The sequence below is a fragment of the Hypanus sabinus genome, chromosome 24 (genome assembly GCF_030144855.1).
Source record: "Hypanus sabinus isolate sHypSab1 chromosome 24, sHypSab1.hap1, whole genome shotgun sequence".
Lineage (NCBI taxonomy): Eukaryota > Metazoa > Chordata > Chondrichthyes > Myliobatiformes > Dasyatidae > Hypanus > Hypanus sabinus.
In genome coordinates this window covers 32,310,067-32,333,460 of record NC_082729.1, presented here as the reverse complement: position 1 = coordinate 32,333,460, position 23,394 = coordinate 32,310,067, and the positions used below count along the sequence as shown (strand labels likewise).

The 23,394-nt window shown below is 54.6% G+C and overlaps 1 protein-coding gene across 1 annotated transcript in view; it reads left to right on the top strand.

Moving 5' to 3' along the window:
* Window positions 1-1,049: 1,049 nt before the first annotated feature.
* The window catches only part of bcap31 (B cell receptor associated protein 31), a 44,613-nt gene continuing 22,268 nt past the window's right edge, over window positions 1,050-23,394 (top strand). Inside the window, exons 1-3 of the mRNA XM_059949549.1 lie at window positions 1,050-1,105; window positions 14,102-14,211; window positions 15,039-15,139. Of these exons, the coding sequence (XP_059805532.1) occupies window positions 14,120-14,211; window positions 15,039-15,139 (193 nt within the window). The 5' untranslated portion in view covers window positions 1,050-1,105; window positions 14,102-14,119. The remainder of the gene's footprint in view (window positions 1,106-14,101; window positions 14,212-15,038; window positions 15,140-23,394) is intronic.

Here is a 23,394-nt window from a genome sequence, read left to right as displayed (position 1 = left end):
GACATATTTAGTTTTTTTTCTCTCTGCTTGTTCTCCATCTCCCTCTGGTGCTCCCCTCCCCCTTTCTTTCTCCCTAGGCCTCCCGTCCCATGATCCTTTCCGTTCTCCAGCTCTGTATCCCTTTTGCCAATCACCTTTCCGGCTCTCAGGTCACCCCACCCCCTCTGGTCTTCTCCTATCATTTTGCATTCCCCCTCCCCCTCCTACTTCCAAATTTCTTACTATCTTTCCTCTCAGTTGGTCCTGACGAAGGGTCTCGGCCCGAAACGTCGACAGTCCTTCTCCCTATAGATGCTGCCTGGCCTGCTGTGTTCCACCAGCATTTTGTGTGTATGATGCTTGAATTTCCAGCATCTGAAAATTTCCTTGTGTTTGCAATTACATATATTGACTAGATTTTTTAAAAGTGTGCAAAAACATAACTACTGTATATTAAAAAAGTGAGATAGTGTCCAAAGATTCAATGTTCATTTAGAAATCATATGGCAGAGGGGAAGAAGCTGTTCCTGAATCATCATCCTTGACATCGACCACAGCTGTGCTCTACAGTTCACTCCACCCCTGACCTAGTACTGGTGACCCTGTTCATGATTCTAACCCTGACATGACCCTGACTCTGACCCCCACCTTCACCCCTGACCTTCAACCCGTCTGCATCTTGGTCCTGACCCTAGTACAGTCAACCCTGACCTCGGGCTCTCTCCGATGCTGCTGCTGACAACCTGCTCCTACTCTCTGGCCTTGACTCTGTCCCTCATGAGGCTCCAGGCCCCAGTGAGGTGGCAACACCACTCAACCAATAAGACCCAGACACCTCCTCAATGAGCTCAGTAAATGATGGTCACAAGCCAATGAGAAGCGGACATCTCCCAGCCGGTGATGGCTACCAGCCAATAAGGGCGAATCCTCTCAGTCAAATTTATCCAATTGCGCCAAAGAGCCGTTCAGGCCGAGCCAATGAGACGCGAATGGCGCTTCGCAGCCAATGAGTTCTTACCCTGCCTCAAACTCTTCCCTGGAAGGGGAGGGATATGACGCCATTTCCTGGAGACCGGGTGAAAGGTCAGGAGCCAAAGGAAGTGGGTGTGCAGTCGTTTGTCTGCTGGTGAGAAGTGGGGGTGGGGTCTGTTTTTGAAGTGTCTCCGTCTCCCTGTCCCTCACTTTGTCCTTGTCCCCCCCCGAGTGTGTGAGAGAGAGACTCTCCCTGTCCATCACTTTCTCTGCCCCCCCGAGTGTGAGAGAGAGAGACTCTCCATCTCTCTGTCCCCCCCCCGAGTGTGTGAGAGAGACTCTCCATCTCTCTGTCCCCCCCCCGAGTGTGTGAGAGAGACTCTCCCTCTCTCTGTACCCCCCCGAGTGTGAGAGAGAGAGACTCTCCCTCTCTCTGCCCCCCCCGAGTGTGAGAGAGAGAGACTCTCCATCTCTCTGTCCCCCCCCCGAGTGTGTGAGAGAGACTCTCCATCTCTCTGTCCCCCCCCGAGTGTGAGAGAGAGAGACTCTCCCTCTCTCTGTACCCCCCCGAGTGTGAGAGAGAGAGACTCTCCCTGTCCATCACTTTCTCTGCCCCCCCCCGAGTGTGAGAGAGACTCTCCCTCTCTCTGTCCCCCCCCGAGTGTGTGAGAGAGACTCTCCCTCTCTCTGTCCCCCCCCGAGTGTGAGAGAGAGAGACTCTCCCTGTCCATCACTTTCTCTGCCCCCCCCCGAGTGTGAGAGAGACTCTCCCTCTCTCTGTCCCCCCCCGAGTGTGTGAGAGATACTCTCCCTCTCTCTGTACCCCCCCGAGTGTGTGAGAGAGAGACTCTCCCTCTCTCTGTACCCCCCCGAGTGTGAGAGAGAGAGACTCTCCCTCTCTCTGTCCCCCCCCCGAGTGTGAGAGAGAGAGAGACTCTCCCTCTCTCTGTCCCCCCCGAGTGTGAGAGAGACTCTCCCTCTCTCTGTCCCCCCCCCGAGTGTGTGAGAGAGACTCTCCCTCTCTCTGTACCCCCCCGAGTGTGTGAGAGAGACTCTCCCTCTCTCTGTCCCCCCCCCGAGTGTGAGAGAGAGAGAGACTCTCCCTCTCTCTGCCCCCCCCGAGTGTGAGAGAGAGAGACTCTCCATCTCTCTGTCCCCCCCCCCCGAGTGTGAGAGAGAGAGACTCTCCCTCTCTCTGCCCCCCCCGAGTGTGAGAGAGAGAGAGACTCTCCCTCTCTCTGTCCCCCCCGAGTGTGAGAGAGAGAGACTCTCCCTCTCTCTGTACCCCCCCCGAGTGTGAGAGAGAGAGACTCTCCCTCTCTCTGCCCCCCCCGAGTGTGAGAGAGAGAGAGACTCTCCCTCTCTCTGTCCCCCCCGAGTGTGAGAGACTCTCCATCTCTCTGTCCCCCCCCCGAGTGTGTGAGAGACTCTCCCTCTCTCTGTACCCCCCCGAGTGTGAGAGAGAGAGACTCTCCATCTCTCTGTCCCCCCCCGAGTGTGTGAGAGAGACTCTCCCTCTCTCTGTCCCCCCCCCCCGAGTGTGAGAGAGAGACTCTCCATCTCTCTGTCCCCCCCCGAGTGTGAGAGAGAGACTCTCCATCTCTCTGTCCCCCCCCGAGTGTGAGAGAGAGACTCTCCATCTCTCTGTCCCCCCCCCCGAGTGTGTGAGAGAGACTCTCCCTGTCCATCACTTTCTCTGTCCCCCCCCCGAGTGTGTGAGAGAGAGACTCTCCATCTCTCTGTCCCCCCCCGAGTGTGAGAGAGAGACTCTCCTTCTCTCTGTCCCCCCCCCGAGTGTGTGAGAGAGACTCTCCCTCTCTCTGTACCCCCCCGAGTGTGTGAGAGAGAGACTCTCCCTGTCCATCACTTTCTCTGCCCCCCCCGAGTGTGAGAGAGAGAGACTCTCCCTCTCTCTGTCCCCCCCGAGTGTGAGAGAGACTCTCCATCTCTCTGTCCCCCCCCCCGAGTGTGTGAGAGAGACTCTCCCTCTCTCTGTCCCCCCCTGAGTGTGAGAGAGAGACTCTCCATCTCTCTGTCCCCCCCCCGAGTGTGTGAGAGAGACTCTCCATTTCTCTGTCCCCCCCCCCGAGTGTGTGAGAGAGACTCTCCCTCTCTCTGTCCCCCCCCGAGTGTGTGAGAGAGACTCTCCCTCTCTCTGTCCCCCCCCGAGTGTGAGAGAGAGAGACTATCCCTCTCTCTGTCCCCCCCCGAGTGTGTGAGAGAGACTCTCCCTCTCTCTGTCCCCCCCCGAGTGTGTGAGAGAGACTCTCCCTCACTCTGTCCCCCCCCGAGTGTGTGAGAGAGACTCTCCCTCTCTCTGTCCCCCCCCCCGAGTGTGTGAGAGAGACTCTCCATCTCTCTGTCCCCCCCGAGTGAGTGAGAGAGAGACTCTCCCTCTCTCTGTCCCCCCCCCCGAGTGTGTGAGAGAGATTCTCCCTCTCTCTGTCCCCCCCGAGTGTGTGAGAGACTCTCCCTCTCTCTGTCCCCCCCGAGTGTGTGAGAGAGACTCTCCCTCTCTCTGTCCCCCCCGAGTGTGTGAGAGAGACTCTCCCTCTCTCTGTCCCCCCCCCGAGTGTGTGAGAGAGACTCTCCCTCTCTCTGTCCCCCCCGAGTGTGTGAGAGAGAGACTCTCCCTCTCTCTGTCCCCCCCCCCCGAGTGTGTGAGAGACTCTCGCTCTCTCTGTCCCCCCCGAGTGTGTGAGAGAGAGACTCTCCCTCTCTCTGTCCCCCCCCCCGAGTGTGTGAGAGAGAGACTCTCCCTCTCTCTGTCCCCCCCCGTGTGTGTGAGAGAGACTCTGCCTCTCTCTGTCCCCCCCGAGTGTGTGAGAGAGACTCTCCCTCTCTCTGTCCCCCCCTGAGTGTGTGAGAGAGAGACTCTCCCTCTCTCTGTCCCCCCCCGAGTGTGAGAGAGAGACTCTCCCTCTCTCTGTCCCCCCCCGAGTGTGTGAGAGAGACTCTCCCTCTCTCTGTCCCCCCCCGAGTGTGTGAGAGAGAGACTCTCCCTCTCTCTGTCCCCCCCCCCGAGTGTGAGAGAGAGATACTCTCCATCTCTCTGTCCCCCCCCGAGTGTATGAGAGACTCTCCCTCTCTGTCCCCCCCCGAGTGTGTGAGAGAGACTCTCCCTCTCTCTGTCCCCCCTCCCGTGAGAGAGAGAGACTCTCCCTCTCTCTGTCCCCCCCGAGTGTGTGTGAGACTCTCCCTCTCTCTGTCCCCCCCGAGTGTGTGTGAGACTCTCCCTCTCTCTGTCCCCCCCGAGTGTGTGTGAGAGACTCTCCCTCTCTCTGTCCCCCCCCCGAGTGTGTGTGAGAGAGATACTCTCCCTCTCTCTGTCCCCCCCCGAGTGTGTGAGAGAGATACTCTCCCTCTCTCTGTCCCCCCCCCGTGTGTGAGAGAGACTCTCCCTCTCTCTGTTCCCCCCCCCGTGTGTGTGAGAGATACTCTCCCTCTCTCTGTCCCCCCCCCCGAGTGTGTGAGAGACTCTCCCTCTCTCTGTCCCCCCCCCGTGTGTGTGAGAGAGACTCTCCCTCTCTCTGTTCCCCCCCGTGTGTGTGAGAGAGAGACTCTCCCTGTCCATCACTTTCTCTGTCCCCCCCCCAAGTGTGAGAGAGAGACTTTCCATCTCTCTGTCCCCCCCCGAGTGTGTGAGAGATAGACTCTCCATCTCTCTGTCCCCCCCCCCGAGTGTGTGAGGGAGAGACTCTCCCTGTCCATCACTTTCTCTGCCCCCCCCCGAGTGTGTGAGAGAGACTCTCCCTGTCCATCACTTTCTCTGTCCCCCCCCCCAAGTGTGAGAGAGAGACTCTCCATCTTTCTGTCCCCCCCCGAGTGTGAGAGAGAGAGAGACTCTCCCTCTCTGTCCCCCCCCCGAGTGTGTGAGAGAGACTCTCCCTCTCTCTGTCCCCCCCCCGAGTGTGTGGGAGAGAGACTCTCCCTGTCCATCACTTTCTCTGTCCCCCCCCCCCGAGTGTGTGAGAGAGACTCTCCCTGTCCATCACTTTCTCTGTCCCCCCCCCCGAGTGTGAGAGAGAGACTCTCCCTCTCTCTGTCCCCCCCCCGAGTGTGAGAGAGAGACTCTCCCTGTACCTCACTTTGTCCCTGTCCCCCCCCCGAGTGTGTGAGAGAGATTCTCCCTCTCTCTTCCCCCCCCCCCGAGTGTGTGAGAGAGACTCTCCATCTCTCTGTCCCCCCCGAGTGTGTGAGAGACTCTCCCTCGCTCTGTCCCCCCCCGTGTGTGTGTGAGAGACTCTCCCTCTCTCTGTCCCCCCCCGAGTGTGAGAGAGAGAGACTCTCCATCTCCCTGTCCCCCCCCCGGAGTGTTTGAGAGAGAGAGACTCTCCCTCTCTCTGTCCCCCCCCCGAGTGTGTGAGAGAGAGAGACTCTCCCTCACTCTGTCCCCCCCCCCCCGAGTGTGTGAGAGAGACTCTCCCTCTCTCTGTTCCCCCCCCCGAGTGTGTGAGAGAGAGACTCTCCCTCTCTCTGTTCCCCCCCGAGTGTGTGAGAGAGACTCTCCCTCTCTCTGTTCCCCCCCGAGTGTGAGAGAGAGACTCTCCCTCTCTCTGTCCCCCCCCGAGTGTGTGAGAGAGACTCTCCCTCTCTCTGTCCCCCCCGAGTGTGTGAGAGAGACTCTCCCTGTCCCTCACTTTGTCCCTGTCCCCCCCCGTGTGAGAGAGAGAGACTCTCCCTGTCCATCACTTTCTCTGCCCCCCCCCGAGTGTGAGAGAGAGAGACTCTCCCTCTCTCTGTCCCCCCCCCGAGTGTGAGAGAGAGAGACTCTCCCTCTCTCTGTCCCCCCCCCGAGTGTGAGAGAGAGACTCTCCCTGTACCTCACTTTGTCCCTGTCCCCCCCCCGAGTGTGTGAGAGAGATTCTCCCTCTCTCTTCCCCCCCCCCCGAGTGTGTGAGAGAGACTCTCCATCTCTCTGTCCCCCCCGAGTGTGTGAGAGACTCTCCCTCGCTCTGTCCCCCCCCGTGTGTGTGTGAGAGACTCTCCCTCTCTCTGTCCCCCCCCGAGTGTGAGAGAGAGAGACTCTCCATCTCCCTGTCCCCCCCCCGGAGTGTTTGAGAGAGAGAGACTCTCCCTCTCTCTGTCCCCCCCCCGAGTGTGTGAGAGAGAGAGACTCTCCCTCTCTCTGTCCCCCCCCCCCGAGTGTGTGAGAGAGACTCTCCCTCTCTCTGTTCCCCCCCCCGAGTGTGTGAGAGAGAGACTCTCCCTCTCTCTGTTCCCCCCCGAGTGTGTGAGAGAGACTCTCCCTCTCTCTGTTCCCCCCCGAGTGTGAGAGAGAGACTCTCCCTCTCTCTGTCCCCCCCCGAGTGTGTGAGAGAGACTCTCCCTCTCTCTGTCCCCCCCGAGTGTGTGAGAGAGACTCTCCCTGTCCCTCACTTTGTCCCTGTCCCCCCCCGTGTGAGAGAGAGAGACTCTCCCTGTCCATCACTTTCTCTGCCCCCCCCCGAGTGTGAGAGAGAGAGACTCTCCCTCTCTCTGTCCCCCCCCCGAGTGTGAGAGAGAGAGACTCTCCCTCTCTCTGTCCCCCCCCCCGAGTGTGAGAGAGAGAGATTCTCCCTGTCCATCACTTTCTCTGCCCCCCCCGAGTGTGTGTGAGAGACTCTCCCTCTCTCTGTCCCCCCCCCGAGTGTGTGTGAGAGACTCTCCCTCTCTCTGTCCCCCCTCCCGTGAGAGAGAGAGACTCTCCCTCTCTCTGTCCCCCCCCGAGTGTGTGTGAGAGAGATACTCTCCCTCTCTCTGTCCCCCCCCGAGTGTGTGAGAGAGACTCTCCCTCTCTCTGTTCCCCCCCCCGTGTGTGTGAGAGATACTCTCCCTCTCTCTGTCCCCCCCCGAGTGTGTGAGAGAGACTCTCCCTCTCTCTGTCCCCCCCCCCGTGTGTGTGAGAGAGACTCTCCCTCTCTCTGTTCCCCCCCGTGTGTGAGAGAGAGACTCTCCCTGTCCATCACTTTCTCTGTCCCCCCCCCAAGTGTGAGAGAGAGACTTTCCATCTCTCTGTCCCCCCCCGAGTGTGTGAGAGAGAGACTCTCCCTCTCTGTCCCCCCCCCGAGTGTGTGAGAGAGACTCTCCCTCTCTCTGTCCCCCCCCCCGAGTGTGTGAGAGAGAGACTCTCCCTGTCCATCACTTTCTCTGCCCCCCCCCCGAGTGTGTGAGAGAGACTCTCCCTGTCCATCACTTTCTCTGTCCCCCCCCCCCGAGTGTGTGTGAGAGAGACTCTCCCTCTCTGTCCCCCCCCCCGAGTGTGTGAGAGACTCTCCCTCTCTCTGTCCCCCCCCGAGTGTGTGAGAGAGAGACTCTCCCTGTCCATCACTTTCTCTGTCCCCCCCCCCGAGTGTGTGAGAGAGACTCTCCCTGTCCATCACTTTCTCTGCCCCCCCCCCCCGAGTGTGAGAGAGAGACTCTCCCTGTCCCTCACTTTGTCCCTGTCCCCCCCCCGAGTGTGTGAGAGAGATTCTCCCTCTCTCTTCCCCCCCCCGAGTGTGTGAGAGAGACTCTCCATCTCTGTCCCCCCCCCGAGTGTGAGAGAGAGACTCTCCATCTCTCTGTCCCCCCCCGAGTGTGAGAGAGAGAGAGACTCTCCATCTCTCTGTCCCCCCCGAGTGTGTGAGAGACTCTCCCTCGCTCTGTCCCCCCCCCGTGTGTGTGTGAGAGACTCTCCCTCTCTCTGTCCCCCCCCGAGTGTGAGAGAGAGAGACTCTCCATCTCTCTGTCCCCCCCCCCGGAGTGTTTGAGAGAGAGAGACTCTCCCTCTCTCTGTCCCCCCCCCCGAGTGTGTGAGAGAGAGAGACTCTCCCTCTCTCTGTCCCCCCCCCGAGTGTGTGAGAGAGACTCTCCCTCTCTCTGTTCCCCCCCGAGTGTGTGAGAGAGAGACTCTCCCTCTCTCTGTTCCCCCCCGAGTGTGTGAGAGAGACTCTCCCTCTCTCTGTTCCCCCCCGAGTGTGTGAGAGAGACTCTCCCTCTCTCTGTTCCCCCCCGTGTGAGAGAGAGACTCTCCATCTCTCTGTCCCCTCCCCGAGTGTGTGTGAGAGACTCTCCCTCTCTCTGTCCCCCCCCCGAGTGTGTGAGAGAGACTCTGCATCTCTCTGTCCCCCTCCGTGTGTGAGAGAGAGAGACTCTCCCTGTCCATCACTTTCTCTGTCCCCTCCCGTGAGAGAGAGACTCTCCCTCTCTCTGTCCCCCCTCCCGTGAGAGAGACTCTCCCTCTCTCTGTTCCTCCCTCCCGAGTGTGTGAGAGAGAGGCACTCTCTCTGTTCCCCCCTGTGAGTGTGTGACACTCCCTTCCTCTCTCTGTCCCCCCCCTGTGTGACACCCTCTCCCCCCTCCCATGTGTGTGAGAGTGACACCCTCTTTTCCCCTCTCTCTCTCCCCCCCCTGTGTGTGAGAGACTCTCCCTCTCTCTGTCCCCCCCCCGAGTGTGTGAGAGATACTCTCCCTCTCTCTGTTCCCCCCTCCCGAGTGTGTGAGAGAGAGGCACTCTCTCTGTTCCCCCCCGTGAGTGTGTGACAGAGACTCTCTCCTTCTCTCTGTTCCCCCCAGTGAGACACCCTCTCCCCCCTACCATGTGTGTGTGAGAGAGAGAGATACTCTCTCTTCCCCCTTTCTTTCCCCCTCCCCATGTGTGTGTGTGTGTGAGAGAGAGAGACACACACTCTCTCTTCCCCCTCTCTCTCCCCCTGCCCATGTGTGTGTCTCTGTCTGTCCCTGCAAGTGTCTGTGTCTCTTACCCATCCCCCTTCCCCACTCCCTCTCTCTCTCCCCCCGTGTGCGTGTGTCTCTCTCTCCCTCTGCCTATCCGTGTGTGTCTCTGTCTGTCCCTGCACATCTGTGTCTCTTCCCCCCCATCCCTCTCCCCACTCCCTCTCTTTTTCCCCCATGTGCTTGTCTCTCTATCTGTCTTCACATGTGTGTGTCCCCCCTCCCTCTCGTGTGTCTCTCTTGCTGTCTCACTCTCTGTCCTTTCATGTGTCTGTCTCTCTCTGCCCCCCCATGTGTGTGTGTTTCTTGCTCTCTGTCCACCCCACCGTGTCTTTGTCTCTCTCTCTCTCTCGCTCCTCCACTCCGCTCATGTTTTTCTGTCTGTCCCCACCCCCTAGCGTTTTCCTATTTGCTTAATTCTCAGTTCAGATGGGGCGAAGTGTGCAGCAAGTCGTGAGGAAATTTGTTCTGTGGGGGGGTGGGAGGCAGAGGGTAAACATGTGAGATCTTTGCCCCTTCCCAATGGTCAGAGAGCACAAAATGGCTCTGAGAGACATGTTCTGTGGGTTTCAGACAGGAACCCTGTACGGGCTGAGGAGTGGAATTGTCGGACGTCATTTGCATTGCTCTCATTGTGCTGTTGGCATGTTTGTATTTGGCCATTGAGAACACGGGGATGCATGCTGAAGCAAGCGCATGAGCCTCAGAACCATGTGCAACTGGGCAGGTGGGACCACTGCTCTAAGTCACATCTATTTCCGACAGCTGACAGGTGAGGCAGATGAACTGAAGGTGTGGAGTACCTGGAATGAGTGGCTGTGGGAAGGACAGGACTAGCAGCTCAACGTTCCAGGCTGTGAGAGGGGACAGGCAGTGTGGAGACGATGTTGCCTTTCAACAGCACTGCTGTGACGGGATGCTCTTGAGGAATTATCTATCGAGGCCATTTAGATAGAGGTGCTCTGGTCATGTTGTTGGGGGCTGTACCGCCACCCCTGTAGTCAGGAACTCGGAGCAGATGTGTTGAGAGATTGCACGCAGTTTTGAGAGCTGTAGGTTAGTGTTTGTGAGAGATTCAGTTTCCCAGTATCGAGTGTGATGTGGTATATCCAAGAGTTTCCTCGTGCATCGTATAGGGGAATGTGCTCGGGCAGGAGCTATACTGGCCCTGCTGTTGGGATGCACTTTGGGTCTGGTGACTAAGACAGACAGACAATCGAGTAAAATCCTGAGCCAGCAATACCAGACCCACCCCCCACCCCCCCCCGTTAGGGAGCAAAAGAGTGAGGCCTCCGCCGATCAGGGTCAACCAGCTGTCCAGATGGGCAGCACGATAGTGAGCTCCACCTCTCCAAACATCTGATAAACCCAAAGGAACAGCAGAGACTGTTCCAGTTTAGCACCAGCAGCGTCGCAGGAGTTGCCAGTTAGCACTGGGGACTCGGAGGCTTGAGATCAGAGGATTTCCTCTCCTAGACCAAGACCGAAGTGACTGGTTTTAAACCTGTGCCCCTTTCCTTGTTGGTACAAAAATAGCTAAGCCGTGCATGAAGGCGAGGAGGCGCTCTCGGTTGTTGAGACGCACGTCATTCAGTGAGTAGTGGGAGCTTATCCCGAAGGAACCTGACCGAAGGAGGTGGGCCAGGAAGCTGAAGTTGCATTCGGGATGCACTTTGGGTCTAATGACCATCAGTCTGCTGGTTTCAGAATAGTGATGGAGACAAACAGAACAGGATAAAGTCCTGAACTGGGCCAACATTGAGGGCATTGGGCAGGACTGGCCAGCAGAGGGATCAGAAGTGGGGAGAGTGAGCAATTTCAAGTTCCTAGTTGTCAATATCTCTGAGGACCTAACCTGGACGCAACATAATGAAGGCAGGACAGCAGCTACATTTCATTAGGGATTTGGTTTGCTAAGAAAAACACTCAAACCTCGACAGAGGTACCATGTAGAGCATTCTGACAGGCTACATCACCGCCTGGTATGGGGGTGTTGGCTGCTGCACAAGATCAAAATAAGCTGCAGAAACTTGGAAAGTTAAGTCAGCTCCATCATGGGCACCATCCTCTAGTGTCCAGGACATCTTCAAGGAGCAGCAGAGTCCATCATGAACAATCCCCACCACCCAGAGCTTCTCATGGGCTTCTCATTGTTGCTGTCAGAAAGGAGGTACAGGAGCCTGAAGTCTCACACTCAACGACTCAGGAACATCTTCCCCTCTGCAATACCATTCCGAAAAGGACATTTACCCGTGAACACTACCTCAGTACTTTTAATATCTGTTATTTTGCACTACTTAACTCTTTAACAGACATATATATATTTAATATTACTCAGTTTTTTTCTCTATACTCATCATTTATTTCCTTGTAATGCTGCCATAAAGTTAACATTTCATGATGTGCTGGTGACTTTTGAATCTGAAGGAAAGTTTTGAAGGTGGGAGGCTTTTAAAAGGGTCATACCAAGAGGCCAGGTGTGTCATATTCCTTTTGGGCTGAATGGTAGACATAACAAGTTCAGCTGATCCTTGCTGATGAGAGGGAAAAGAAATCTTGCATTGTGTTTTGGCAGCTGGATACAAATGAATTCTTCAATGAACATAAATAGTTTAGGAGCAGGCTTAAATCAGGAAGGCAAAAAGTGGGTGTGAAATTATCAGGAAGGCAGTGGTATTTTTTTAAAAAAAAAGTCCCAAGAAGTTCTTTGGGCATATTTACAGTAAAGGGTGATCTGGGAGGGACCTGGTCCTCTTAGAGACCATCAGGGCTCTTTGTGTGGAGCAGCAGGAGACAGCTGAGACTTTTTAATGTCCGTTTCTTCGTGGTTCTCATGGGTGCTGGCAAAATGAGGGTAGTTAGTGATGTCTTGGATGCATATTATGGGAAAGGAGGTATTTGTGGCCCTGAAGTGCATGAAGGTGGGGAGATCTCCAGGGGCCTGATCTGGGAAATGCTGTCATAGGAAAGTGCGTCTGTCATCGGGGCTCCCCACCAACTCTCTTCTTGCTGCTGCCATTGGGTAAAAGGTACAGGAGCCTCAGGACTCTCACCACCAGGTTCAAGAACAGTTACTACCCCTCCACCGTCAGGATCTTGAACTAAATGGGAGAACTGCGCTCATTTTCTCGTGATCTTGTTATCTGATGTTCTCGTTATTTATTTCATGCTTGTATACAGTTTGTCATCTGCACTCTGGTTGATCTTTCATTGATCCCGTTAGAGTTACTGTTCTATAGATTTGCTGAATATGCCCGCAGGAAAGTGAATCTTGGGATTGTATATGGTGACGTATGTTCCTTGATAATAAATTTCAGTGCACCTTCCTGAAGAAGTCACAAGGGGCCTTTGTAGGAATGTTTGCTTTGCTGTTGGCCACTGGCGAAGTTCTGGAGGACTGATCCCTGACCCCTGTCTCAGCTAACAGGAAACTGCAGGCTAGCGAGGCCAGGGGGTATCCTGAGGGACGACATCAACCCTCAGCAGTCAGGGCGGATTGTGTGTGGGGGGTGATGTCTGACAAACTCTGTTACCCCTGCGCTGTGCGGGGATTGAAATGTTCCCGCCTTTGTTGCATCGGAGCTGGAAGTTACTCGTATAATAAAATGTTGAAATTGTGAAGAATTCAAGGGGAACATGAGGATGGTGACAGTGTGGAACACTGCTTGCGGAAGTGGTGCATGCAGTTGGATGGCAGGGCAATGGTCCAGGTGCAGGTTGGTAGGAGTAGGCAGTTTAAATGGTTCAGCTTGGACGAGATGGGACAGGGGGTATGGATAAGGTGGCAGGCAGCCAAAATCTAGATGAGGGTCAGAGGGAGGAGATTTAGAGGAGACCGTCTCTGAGAGGTAACTTTGTCGTACGGAGGGGAGAGATTACCTGGAAATAGCTGAGGGAGAAATTGGTCGAGGCAGCGATAAGTGCAACATTCAAGGGGCGTCTAAATAGGTACATGGAGGACAGAGGCTTGTGGAGGGGGCATAATGGGCAACAGGGACGAGCGGTTAGGGTGCTGTGGTCAGAGGACCTGATTGCATGCTGTCTGACTCACATTTGTCATTGTGTAATTGTTGTGCAAGTTAGGACTTTGTACAATCTTGCCACCCTGTTAAAGGAAAAATAACCATTCCATCACACACTCCTGGGGTCAGACAGAGTGACTGTCCCTCTGCACTGACCCATCACACTCCCGGGGTCAGACACAGAGTGAAGCTCCCTCCACACTGTCCCATCACACACTCCCGGGTCAGACACAGACAGAATCTCCCTCCACACCGTCCCATCACACACTCCCAGGGTCAGACACACAGTGAAGCTCCCTCCTCCATATGGTCCCATCACACACTCCCGGGGACAAACACAGACTGAAGCTCCTTCCTCCAAACCATCCCATCACACACTCCCAGGGTCACACAGAGTGAAGCTCCCTCCTCCACACCGTCCCATCACACACTCCCAGGGTCAGACACAGTGAAGCTCCCTCCTCCACACCGTCCCATCACACACTCCCGGGGTCAGACACAGAGTGAATCTCCCTCCACACCGTCCCATTACACACTCCCGAGGTCAGACACAGAGTGAAGCTCCCTCCTCCACACCATCCCATCACACACTCCCAGGGTCAGACACAGAATGAAGCTCCCTCCTCCACACCGTCCCATCACACGCTCCCGAGGTCAGACACAGACTGAAGCTCCCTCCTCCATAAGGTCCCATCACACACTCCCGGGGACAAACACAGACTGAAGCTCCCTCCACACCGTCCCATCACACACTCCCGGGGACAAACACAGACTGAAGCTCCCTCCACACCGTCCCATCACGCACTCCTGGGGTCAGACACAGAGTGAAGCTTCCTCCACACCATCCCATCACACACTCCTGGGGTCAGACACAGAGTGAAGCTCCTTCCTCCACACCGTCCCATCACACACTCCCAGGGACAGACAGAGAGTGAAGCTCCCTCCACACCGTCCCATCACACACTCCCAGGGACAGACAGAGAGTGAAGCTCCCTCCACACCATCCCATCACACACTCCCAGGGACAGACAGAGAGTGAAGCTCCCTCCACACCGTCCCATCACACACTCCCAGGGACAGACAGAGAGTGAAGCTCCCTCCACACCGTCCCATCACACACTCCCAGGGACAGACAGAGAGTGAAGCTCCCTCCACACCGTCCCATCACACACTCCCAGGGACAGACAGAGAGTGAAGCTCCCTCCACACCATCCCATCACACACTCCCAGGGACAGACAGAGAGTGAAGCTCCCTTCACAGCATTCCCTCACACACCTTGGGACTGGGGACGATGCCCATTGATGTCAGCATCATGCCCTTCGCTGATCTTCAGTTCGGGCTGAGGGTGGTACAGGTATGGAGTGACTGTTGATCGCACTGACTCGCTCTCTCTGTCTCTCTCTCTCCCCCCCCCCCCCCCCCCCCCGTGCAGTGCGTGGCCGGGGTCAGCATGAGTCTGCAGTGGACGGCGGTGGCTGGTTTCCTGTACGCAGAGGTGTTTGCCCTGCTGCTGATGTGCATCCCGTTCATTTCGGCAAAGCGGTGAGTTCTTCGTGCCTCCCACCTTCCTTTTGACCTTTTGCGTATCCCACCCTAGTGGCGTAGTGGAGATGGCTGTTGCCTCTCGGGTCTCGAGGCACAGTGGGGTTGCTGTTAGCACCTCGCTTTACAGTGTCTGTAAGGAGTTTGTACATTCTCCCTCAAGGCCACGATGAGATTTCCTCTGGATTTCCAGTTCCCTCCCACGTTGGGGTCAGTGCAGGGGTTCCAGCCTTTCATATGCCATGCAGCCTTCCCATTAACCGAGGGGTCTGTCGACCACAGATTGGGAACCCGTGGGTTGTGGGCATGCTACGTTGGCACCAGAAACTTGGTGATGCCTGTGGGCTGCCCCCAGCGAGTCCTCGGGCTGGGGCAGTCGATGCAAATGTTTATTTCAATGTTTCGATGTACGCATGACGAAGTAATTTTATCTTTAGTGACGTGGGTTCGATGGCCACCTCCTGCCCTGTCCGTGTCTTCTCTCTCTGATTCCGTTTCCTCCCACGTCCCTGTTGCGTGTGGGGTCACTGTGCACTGTCCTTGCAGTGAAGTCAGCCATGGAGTTTTCCCGGAATGATATGGAATGAGTGTAAAATGTCAGCGTGGACTGGACGGGCCAAAAGGCCCGCTCCCTTGTAAGGAGAAGTTGAGTTTGTACCGTCTCTCGAGCCTCTCAGTGAGATCAACTTCCAGCTCGTCCACCCTCCTCACCCCTGACTCAGAAGCCATCCACAGCAATTGATGAGGGGAATTGCACTGGGAATTCTGTGTCTGGAATGTTGAGCCTCATCCCGAGATGCTAATGGGGCTGGCTTTCTCTCCTTCAGATGGCAAAGACTCTTCCGATCCAGCCTCTTCACCCTGGCGGTGTCGTACGGAAACAAGTTCTTCTTCTTCCTGATCGCCTTGTTGATCTTCCTGCTGTTCGGTGAGTGCTGACATGCGGGCAGTGGTAACCGAGTGTCCCTGTGGGGTGAGGGAGTGTGGTCAGAGACTGATCTTCCTGCTGTTCGGTGAGTGCTGACATGCGGGCAGTAGTTTCCAGAGTGTCCCTGTGGGGTGAGGGAGTGTGGTCAGAGACTGATCTTCCTGCTGTTCGGTGAGTGCTGACATGCGGGCAGTGGGTGAGAAGCAGTAGTTTCCAGAGTGTCCCTGTGGGGTGAGGGAGTGTGGTCAGAGACTGATCTTCCTGCTGTTCGGTGAGTGCTGACATGCGGGCAGTGGGTGAGAAGCAGTAGTTTCCAGAGTGTCCCTGTGGGGTGAGGGAGTGTGGTCAGAGACTGATCTTCCTGCTGTTCGGTGAGTGCTGACATGCGGGCAGTGGTAACCGAGTGTCCCTGCGGATCTCTCCTGGGGGTGGGATCCCAGCAATTGTGCCTTGTGCTCTCCAGCCAACAGTTGGGGATTCTTACACCCAAGGTAACGTCTGGCATCCTGTCGCACTCACCTCAATAATAAGAAAATGCTTTGAGAGGCTGGTCGAGGACAACATCTGCAGCTTGCTGCCACCCACACTGGACCCCCTACAATTCACCTGGCGACACAATGGGGGCAGCCTGCAGCGCGCACACCACCAGGCCCACTCTCACTCACCCGAACCCCCAAAAGGTGCAAAGTCATTCTACAAAGTGAACCTGGGTCACCGGCTCTGTAAAGAGATGCACACCGAACGCTAAAGAGATGCACATTGCACTGTCACACCCTCAGCATTGAACTGCATTGGCTGGGAATCGAACCCAGGTCTCCAGCGTGGCAGGCGAGAATTCTACCACTGAACTGCCAATGAACCGTTAACAAATAGAAACATAGAAAATAGGTGCAGGAGCAGGCCATTCGGCCCTTCGAGCCTGCACCGCCATTCAGTATGATCATGGCTGATCATCCGACTCAAAACCCTGTACCTGCTTTCTCTCCATACCCCCTGATCCCTTTAGCCACAAGGGCCATATCTAACTTCCTCTTAAATATAGCCAGTGAACTGGCCTCAACTGTTTCCTGTGGCAGCGAATTCCACAGATTCACCACTCTGTGTGAAAAAGTTTTTCCTCATCTTGATCCTAAAAGGCTTTCCCTTTATCCTTAAACTGTGACCCCTTGTTCTGGACTTCCCCAACATCGGAAACAATCTTCCTGCATCTAGCCTGTCCAATCCCTTTAGAATTTTATACACTTCAATAAGATCCCCCCTCAATCTTCTAAATTCCAGTGAGTATAAGCCTAGTCGATCCAGTCTTTCTTCATATGAAAGTCCTGCCATCCCAGGAATCAATCTGGTGAACCTTCTCTGTACTCCCTCTATGGCAAGAATGTCTTTCCTCAGATTAGGGGACCAAAACTGCACACAGTACTCCAGGTTTGGTCTCACCAAGGCCTTGTACAACTGCAGTAGAACCTCCCTGCTCCTAAACTCGAATCCTCTTGCTATGAATGCCAACATACCATTTGCCTTTTTCACCGCCTGCTGTACCTACATGCCCACCTTCAATGACTGGTGTACAATGACACCCAGGTCCCCTTTTCATAATCGGCCACCATTCAGATAATCTGTTTTCCTGTTCTTGCCACCAAATCCACATTAGATTGCATCTGCCATGAATTTGCCCACTCACCTAACCTATCCAAGTCACCCTGCGTCCTCTTAGCGTCCCCCTCACTGCTAACACCGCCACCCAGCTTCGTGTCATCCATAAACTTGGAGATACTGCATTTAATTCCCTCGTCTAAATCATTAATATATATTGTAAACAACAGGGGTCCCAACACTGAGCCTTGTGGTACCCCACTAGTCACTGCCTGCCATTCTGAAAAGGTCCTGTTTATTCCCACTCTTTGCTTCCTGTTTGCCAACCAATTCTCTATCCACATCAATACCATACTCCCAATACGGTGTGCTTTAAGTTTGCACACTAATCTGTGTGGGACCTTGTCAAAAGACTTTTGAAAATCCAAATACACCACATTCACTGGCTCTCCCCTATCCACTCTACTAGTTACATCCTCAAAAAATTCTATAAGATCCGTCAGACATGATTTTCCTTTCACAAATCCATGCTGACTTTGTCCGATGATTTCACCACTTTCTAAATGTGCTGTTATCACATCTTTGATAACTGACTCTAGCATTTTTCCCACCACCGATGTCAGGCTGACTGGTCTATAATTCCCCGGTTTCTCTCTCCCTCCTCCTTTAAAATGTGGGGTTACATTAGCCACCCTCCAATCCTCAGGAAGCAATCCAGGATCCAAAGAGTTTTGAAATATTATCACTATTGCATCCAATATTTCTTGGGCTACTTCCTTAAGCACTCTGGGATGCAGACCATCTGGCCCTGGGGATTTATCTGCCTTTAATCCCTTCAATTTAATTAACACCACCTCCCTACTAACATGTATTTCCCTCAGTTCCTCCATCTCACTAGACCCTCGGTCCCCTACTATTTCCGGAAGATTATTTATGTCCTCCTTAGTGAAGACAGAACCAAAGTAGTTATTCAATTGGTCTGCCATGTCCTTGTTCCCCATGATCAATTCACCTGTTTCTGACTGTAAGGGACCTACATTTGTCTTAACCAATCTTTTTTTTTCCACATATCTACAAAAGCTTTTACAGTCAGATTTTTTGTTCTCTGCCAGCTTTCTCTCATAATCTTTTTTCCCTTTACTAATTAAGCCCTTTGTCGTCCTCTGCTGGACTCTGAATTTCTCCCAGTCCTCAGGGGTGCAGCTTTTTCAAGCTAATTTCAATGTTTCTTTTTAGAATTGATACTGTCCCTAATTTCCCTTGTCAGCCACGGGTGCACTACCTTTCCTGGTTTACTCTTTTGCCAAACTGGGATGAACAATTGTTGTAGTTCATCCACGCGATCTTTAAATGCTTGTCATTGCATATCCACCGTCATTTGCCAGTCTATCTTAGCTAATTCACGTCTCACCATGATATCATTCCCCAACCTCGTGAATCTTTCCCACTGTCCTTTGAATGTGGCCAGCCAGGTTTGTAATATTACCTGAGCTGTTGGGAATATAGGTCACTCTTGGCCGATTAATGCACCTGTACCCCCTTTCACAGCCATGGTGAAGTCTGTGGCCATCCAGTTCTGCAGGACTACTGTCAGACAGCGAGTAATTCTGCTGAGAGCTCAGTGAGGGCTTCTTTAACCTCGCTGTTTGCAAGAGTTTCTATGGCCAAGGCCAAATTAATCAGCTCTCTGGCTGCTGTCACTACACCACGGGCAGGGAAGGCTATCAAAGGTTCAAAGGTACATTTAATGTCAGAGAAATGTACACAATATACATCCTGAAATGCTTTTTCTTCGCAAACATCCACGGAAACAGGAGTGCCCCAACAATGAACAATGACAGTTAAATGTTAGAAGCCCAAAGTCTCCCCGCAGCTCCCTTCTCTCCCAAGTGTAACAATCCCCCTCCTCCCACCGGCAAAAATAAAGTGCACGGGCCACCAGCACTCAAGCAAAGCAAAGCAAAGGCAGTTACCCCAAAGACGACATTGTTCTCCTGATAATCTGACATGCTGCAGGCTCTCTCTCTCTCTCTCTCTCTCCTAATAAGGAAGAAAGAGGTGACTCCATTTTCCAACAGGCGGGGAGATGTAACAAACAACTCGCTGGTCTACGATGTTAGAAGTCTGTTATATCACTCTTTCTGAGCTCTGTGCCTAAAGTTTGCAAACTTCCCGACTCCCCCAGCGACATGCGGATCTCCGGTGGCTACACCGACCCATCTCCTGTTACTTCAGATCCCAGGCTTCTGAATCTGTGCCAAAATCTTAGGCTGAGAATTTGGCATGCCAAATAGCGACCGATTGTGGAACCCCGAGAGCGGGGTCCCATTCCCCCAAAGAACCGTAGTCAGCGTTTAACTCTCGGTCACGGTCTTCAAAAGAACCCTGAAAGAGAAAAATTAAAGTGGGAAATTGAAATGTTCTCAAAGATGCAAGCAAAGGAGTCGCCGTTGGCCGCCATAACTACTTACAAAAGAGAACAGGTACATTGATCTCCCCTTCCCCCCCCCCCCCACCATCCCTCCTCCCACACAAAAGATGAACAAAAGGGAACAGGTACATTGATTCCCCCCCCCCCACCATCCCTCCTCCCACACAAAAGATGAACAAAAGGGAACAGGTACATTTATTCCCCCACCATCCCCCCTCCCACACAAAAGATGAACAAAAGGGAACAGGTACATTGATTCCCCCCCCCCCACCATCCCTCCTCCCACACAAAAGATGAACAAAAGGGAACAGGTACATTTATTCCCCCACCATCCCCCCTCCCACACAAAAGATGAACAAAAGGGAACAGGTACATTGATTCCCCCCCCCCCACCATCCCTCCTCCCACACAAAAGATGAACAAAAGGAAACAGGTACATTGATTTCCCCCCCCCCCCACCATCCCCCCTCCCGCACAAAAGTATCTTCCATAATGTCTGCATATCTGCTCCTTTCTTTCCCAGAGACAACATCGTATTTTATTTTCTCAATACAGTGTGGAACAGGCACTGATTAAATGCTAGTCCAATCACAGGACAGCTTACAATGACCAATTAACCTGCTAACGGGTATGTCTGGGTTGTTGGGAGGAAATCGGAGCACCCGGAGAAAGCTTGTGCACACGCGGGAAGAGCTTTGTTTCTCGGAGAATGCTGGAATTGAACTGTGAACCCCAATGCCCCAAGTTGTAACAGCATCACGCTAACCTGCTACACCACCTGCCCAACCCAGAGTACAGTCGCAGCAGAATTACTGAACTTTCCTATAAGACCTTAAAACACAGGAGCCAAATTAGGCCACTCAGCCCATCGAGTTTGCTCCACAATTTCATCATGGCTGATTTATTAAGCTTCTCAACCCCATTCTTCTGCCTTCTACCCGTAACCTCTGATACCCTGATTCTGAAGCACGACCCACACTGCCTCTGCGGATGCGTCCTCTCTGAACTCAGCAGTGACGTTCTCCCAGTACGGCCTCTCTCAACTCAGCAGTGACGTTCCCCCAGTACGGCCTCTCTCAACTCAGCAGTGACGTTCTCCCAGTACGGCCTCTCTGAACTCAGCAGTGACGTTCTCCCAGTACGGCCTCTCTGAACTCAGCAGTGACGTTCCCCCAGTACGGCCTCTCTGAACTCAGCAGTGACGTTCCCCCAGTACGGCCTCTCCCAACTCAGCAGTGACGTTCCCCCAGTACGGCCTCTCTGAACTCAGCAGTGACGTTCCCCCAGTACGGCCTCTCTCAACTCAGCAGTGACGTTCTCCCAGTACGGCCTCTCTCAACTCAGCAGTGACGTTCCCCCAGTACGGCCTCTCTCAACTCAGCAGTGACGTTCTCCCAGTACGGCCTCTCTGAACTCAGCGGTGACGTTCTCCCAGTACGGCCTCTCTGAACTCAGCAGTGACGTTCTCCCAGTACGGCCTCTCTGAACTCAGCAGTGACGTTCTCCCAGTACGGCCTCTCTGAACTCAGCAGTGACGTTCTCCCAGTACGGCCTCTCTCAACTCAGCAGTGACGTTCTCCCAGTACGGCCTCTCTGAACTCAGCAGTGACGTTCTCCCAGTACGGCCTCTCTCAACTCAGCAGTGACGTTCTCCCAGTACGGCCTCTCTGAACTCAGCAGTGACGTTCTCCCAGTACGGCCTCTCTCAACTCAGCAGTGACGTTCTCCCAGTACGGTCTCTCTGAACTCAGCAGTGACGTTCTCCCAGTACGGCCTCTCTGAACACAGCAGTGATGTTCTCCCAGTACGGCCTCTCTCAACTCAGCAGTGATGTTCTCCCAGTACGGCCTCTCTGAACTCAGCAGTGACGTTCTCCCAGTACGGCCTCTCTGAACTCAGCAGTGACGTTCTCCCAGTACGGCCTCTCTGACCTCAGCAGTGACGTTCTCCCAGTACGGCCTCTGTCAACTCAGCAGTGACGTTCCCCCAGTACGGCCTCTCTGAACACAGCAGTGACGTTCTCCCAGTACGGCCTCTCTGAACTCAGCAGTGACGTTCCCCCAGTACGGCCTCTCTGAACACAGCAGTGACGTTCTCCCAGTACGGCCTCTCTGAACTCAGCAGTGACATTCTCCCAGTACGGCCTCTCTCAACTCAGCAGTGACGTTCTCCCTGTACGGTCTCTCTGAACTCAGCGGTGACGTTCCCCCAGTACGGCCTCTCTCAACTCAGCAGTGACGTTCCCCCAGTACGGCCTCTCCCAACTCAGCAGTGACGTTCCCCCAGTACGGCCTCTCTGAACTCAGCAGTGACGTTCTCCCAGTACGGCCTCTCTCAACTCAGCAGTGACGTTCTCCCAGTACGGCCTCTCTGAACTCAGCAGTGACGTTCTCCCAGTACGGCCTCTCTCAACTCAGCAGTGACGTTCTCCCAGTACGGCCTCTCTGAACTCAGCAGTGACGTTCTCCCAGTACGGCCTCTCTCAACTCAGCAGTGACGTTCTCCCAGTACGGTCTCTCTGAACTCAGCAGTGACGTTCTCCCAGTACGGCCTCTCTGAACTCAGCAGTGACGTTCTTCCAGTACGGCCTCTCTGAACTCAGCAGTGACGTTCCCCCAGTACGGCCTCTCTCAACTCAGCAGTGATGTTCTCCCAGTACGGCCTCTCTCAACTCAGCAGTGACGTTCTCCCAGTACGGCCTCTCTGAACTCAGCAGTGACGTTCCCCCATTACGGCCTCTCTCAACTCAGCAGTGACGTTCCCCCAGTACGGCCTCTCTCAACTCAGCAGTGACGTTCCCCCAGTACGGCCTCTCTCAACTCAGCAGTGACGTTCCCCCAGTACGGCCTCTCTCAACTCAGCAGTGACGTTCTCCCAGTACGGCCTCTCTGAACTCAGCAGTGATGTTCTCCCAGTACGGTCTCTCTGAACTCAGCAGTGACGTTCTCCCAGTACGGCCTCTCTGAACTCAGCAGTGACGTTCTCCCAGTACGGCCTCTGTCAACTCAGCAGTGACGTTCCCCCAGTACGGCCTCTCTGAACACAGCAGTGACGTTCTCCCAGTACGGCCTCTCTGAACTCAGCAGTGACGTTCCCCCAGTACGGCCTCTCTGAACACAGCAGTGACGTTCTCCCAGTACGGCCTCTCTCAACTCAGCAGTGACGTTCTCCCTGTACGGTCTCTCTGAACTCAGCGGTGACGTTCCCCCAGTACGGCCTCTCCCAACTCAGCAGTGACGTTCCCCCAGTACGGCCTCTCTGAACTCAGCAGTGACGTTCTCCCAGTACGGCCTCTCTGAACTCAGCAGTGACGTTCCCCCAGTACGGCCTCTCTGAACTCAGCAGTGACGTTCCCCCAGTACGGCCTCTCTGAACACAGCAGTGACGTTCCCCCAGTACGGCCTCTCTGAACTCAGCAGTGACGTTCCCCCAGTACGGCCTCTCTGAACACAGCAGTGACGTTCTCCCAGTACGGCCTCTCTCAACTCAGCAGTGACGTTCTCCCAGTACGGCCTCTCTGAACTCAGCAGTGACGTTCTCCCAGTACGGCCTCTCTCAACTCAGCAGTGACGTTCTCCCAGTACGGCCTCTCTGAACTCAGCAGTGACGTTCTCCCAGTACGGCCTCTCTGAACTCAGCAGTGACGTTCTCCCAGTACGGCCTCTCTGAACTCAGCAGTGACGTTCTCCCAGTACGGCCTCTCTCAACTCAGCAGTGACGTTCTCCCAGTACGGCCTCTCTGAACTCAGCAGTGACGTTCCCCCAGTACGGCCTCTCTCAACTCAGCAGTGACGTTCTCCCAGTACGGCCTCTCTGAACTCAGCAGTGACGTTCTCCCAGTACGGCCTCTCTGACCTCAGCAGTGACGTTCTCCCAGTACGGCCTCTCTCAACTCAGCAGTGACGTTCCCCCAGTACGGCCTCTCTGAACACAGCAGTGACGTTCTCCCAGTACGGCCTCTCTGAACTCAGCAGTGACGTTCCCCCAGTACGGCCTCTCTGAACACAGCAGTGACGTTCTCCCAGTACGGCCTCTCTGAACTCAGCAGTGACGTTCTCCCAGTACGGCCTCTCTCAACTCAGCAGTGATGTTCTCCCAGTACGGCCTCTCTCAACTCAGCAGTGACGTTCTCCCAGTACGGCCTCTCCCAACTCAGCAGTGACGTTCTCCCAGTACGGCCTCTCTCAACTCAGCAGTGACGTTCTCCCAGTACGGCCTCTCTCAACTCAGC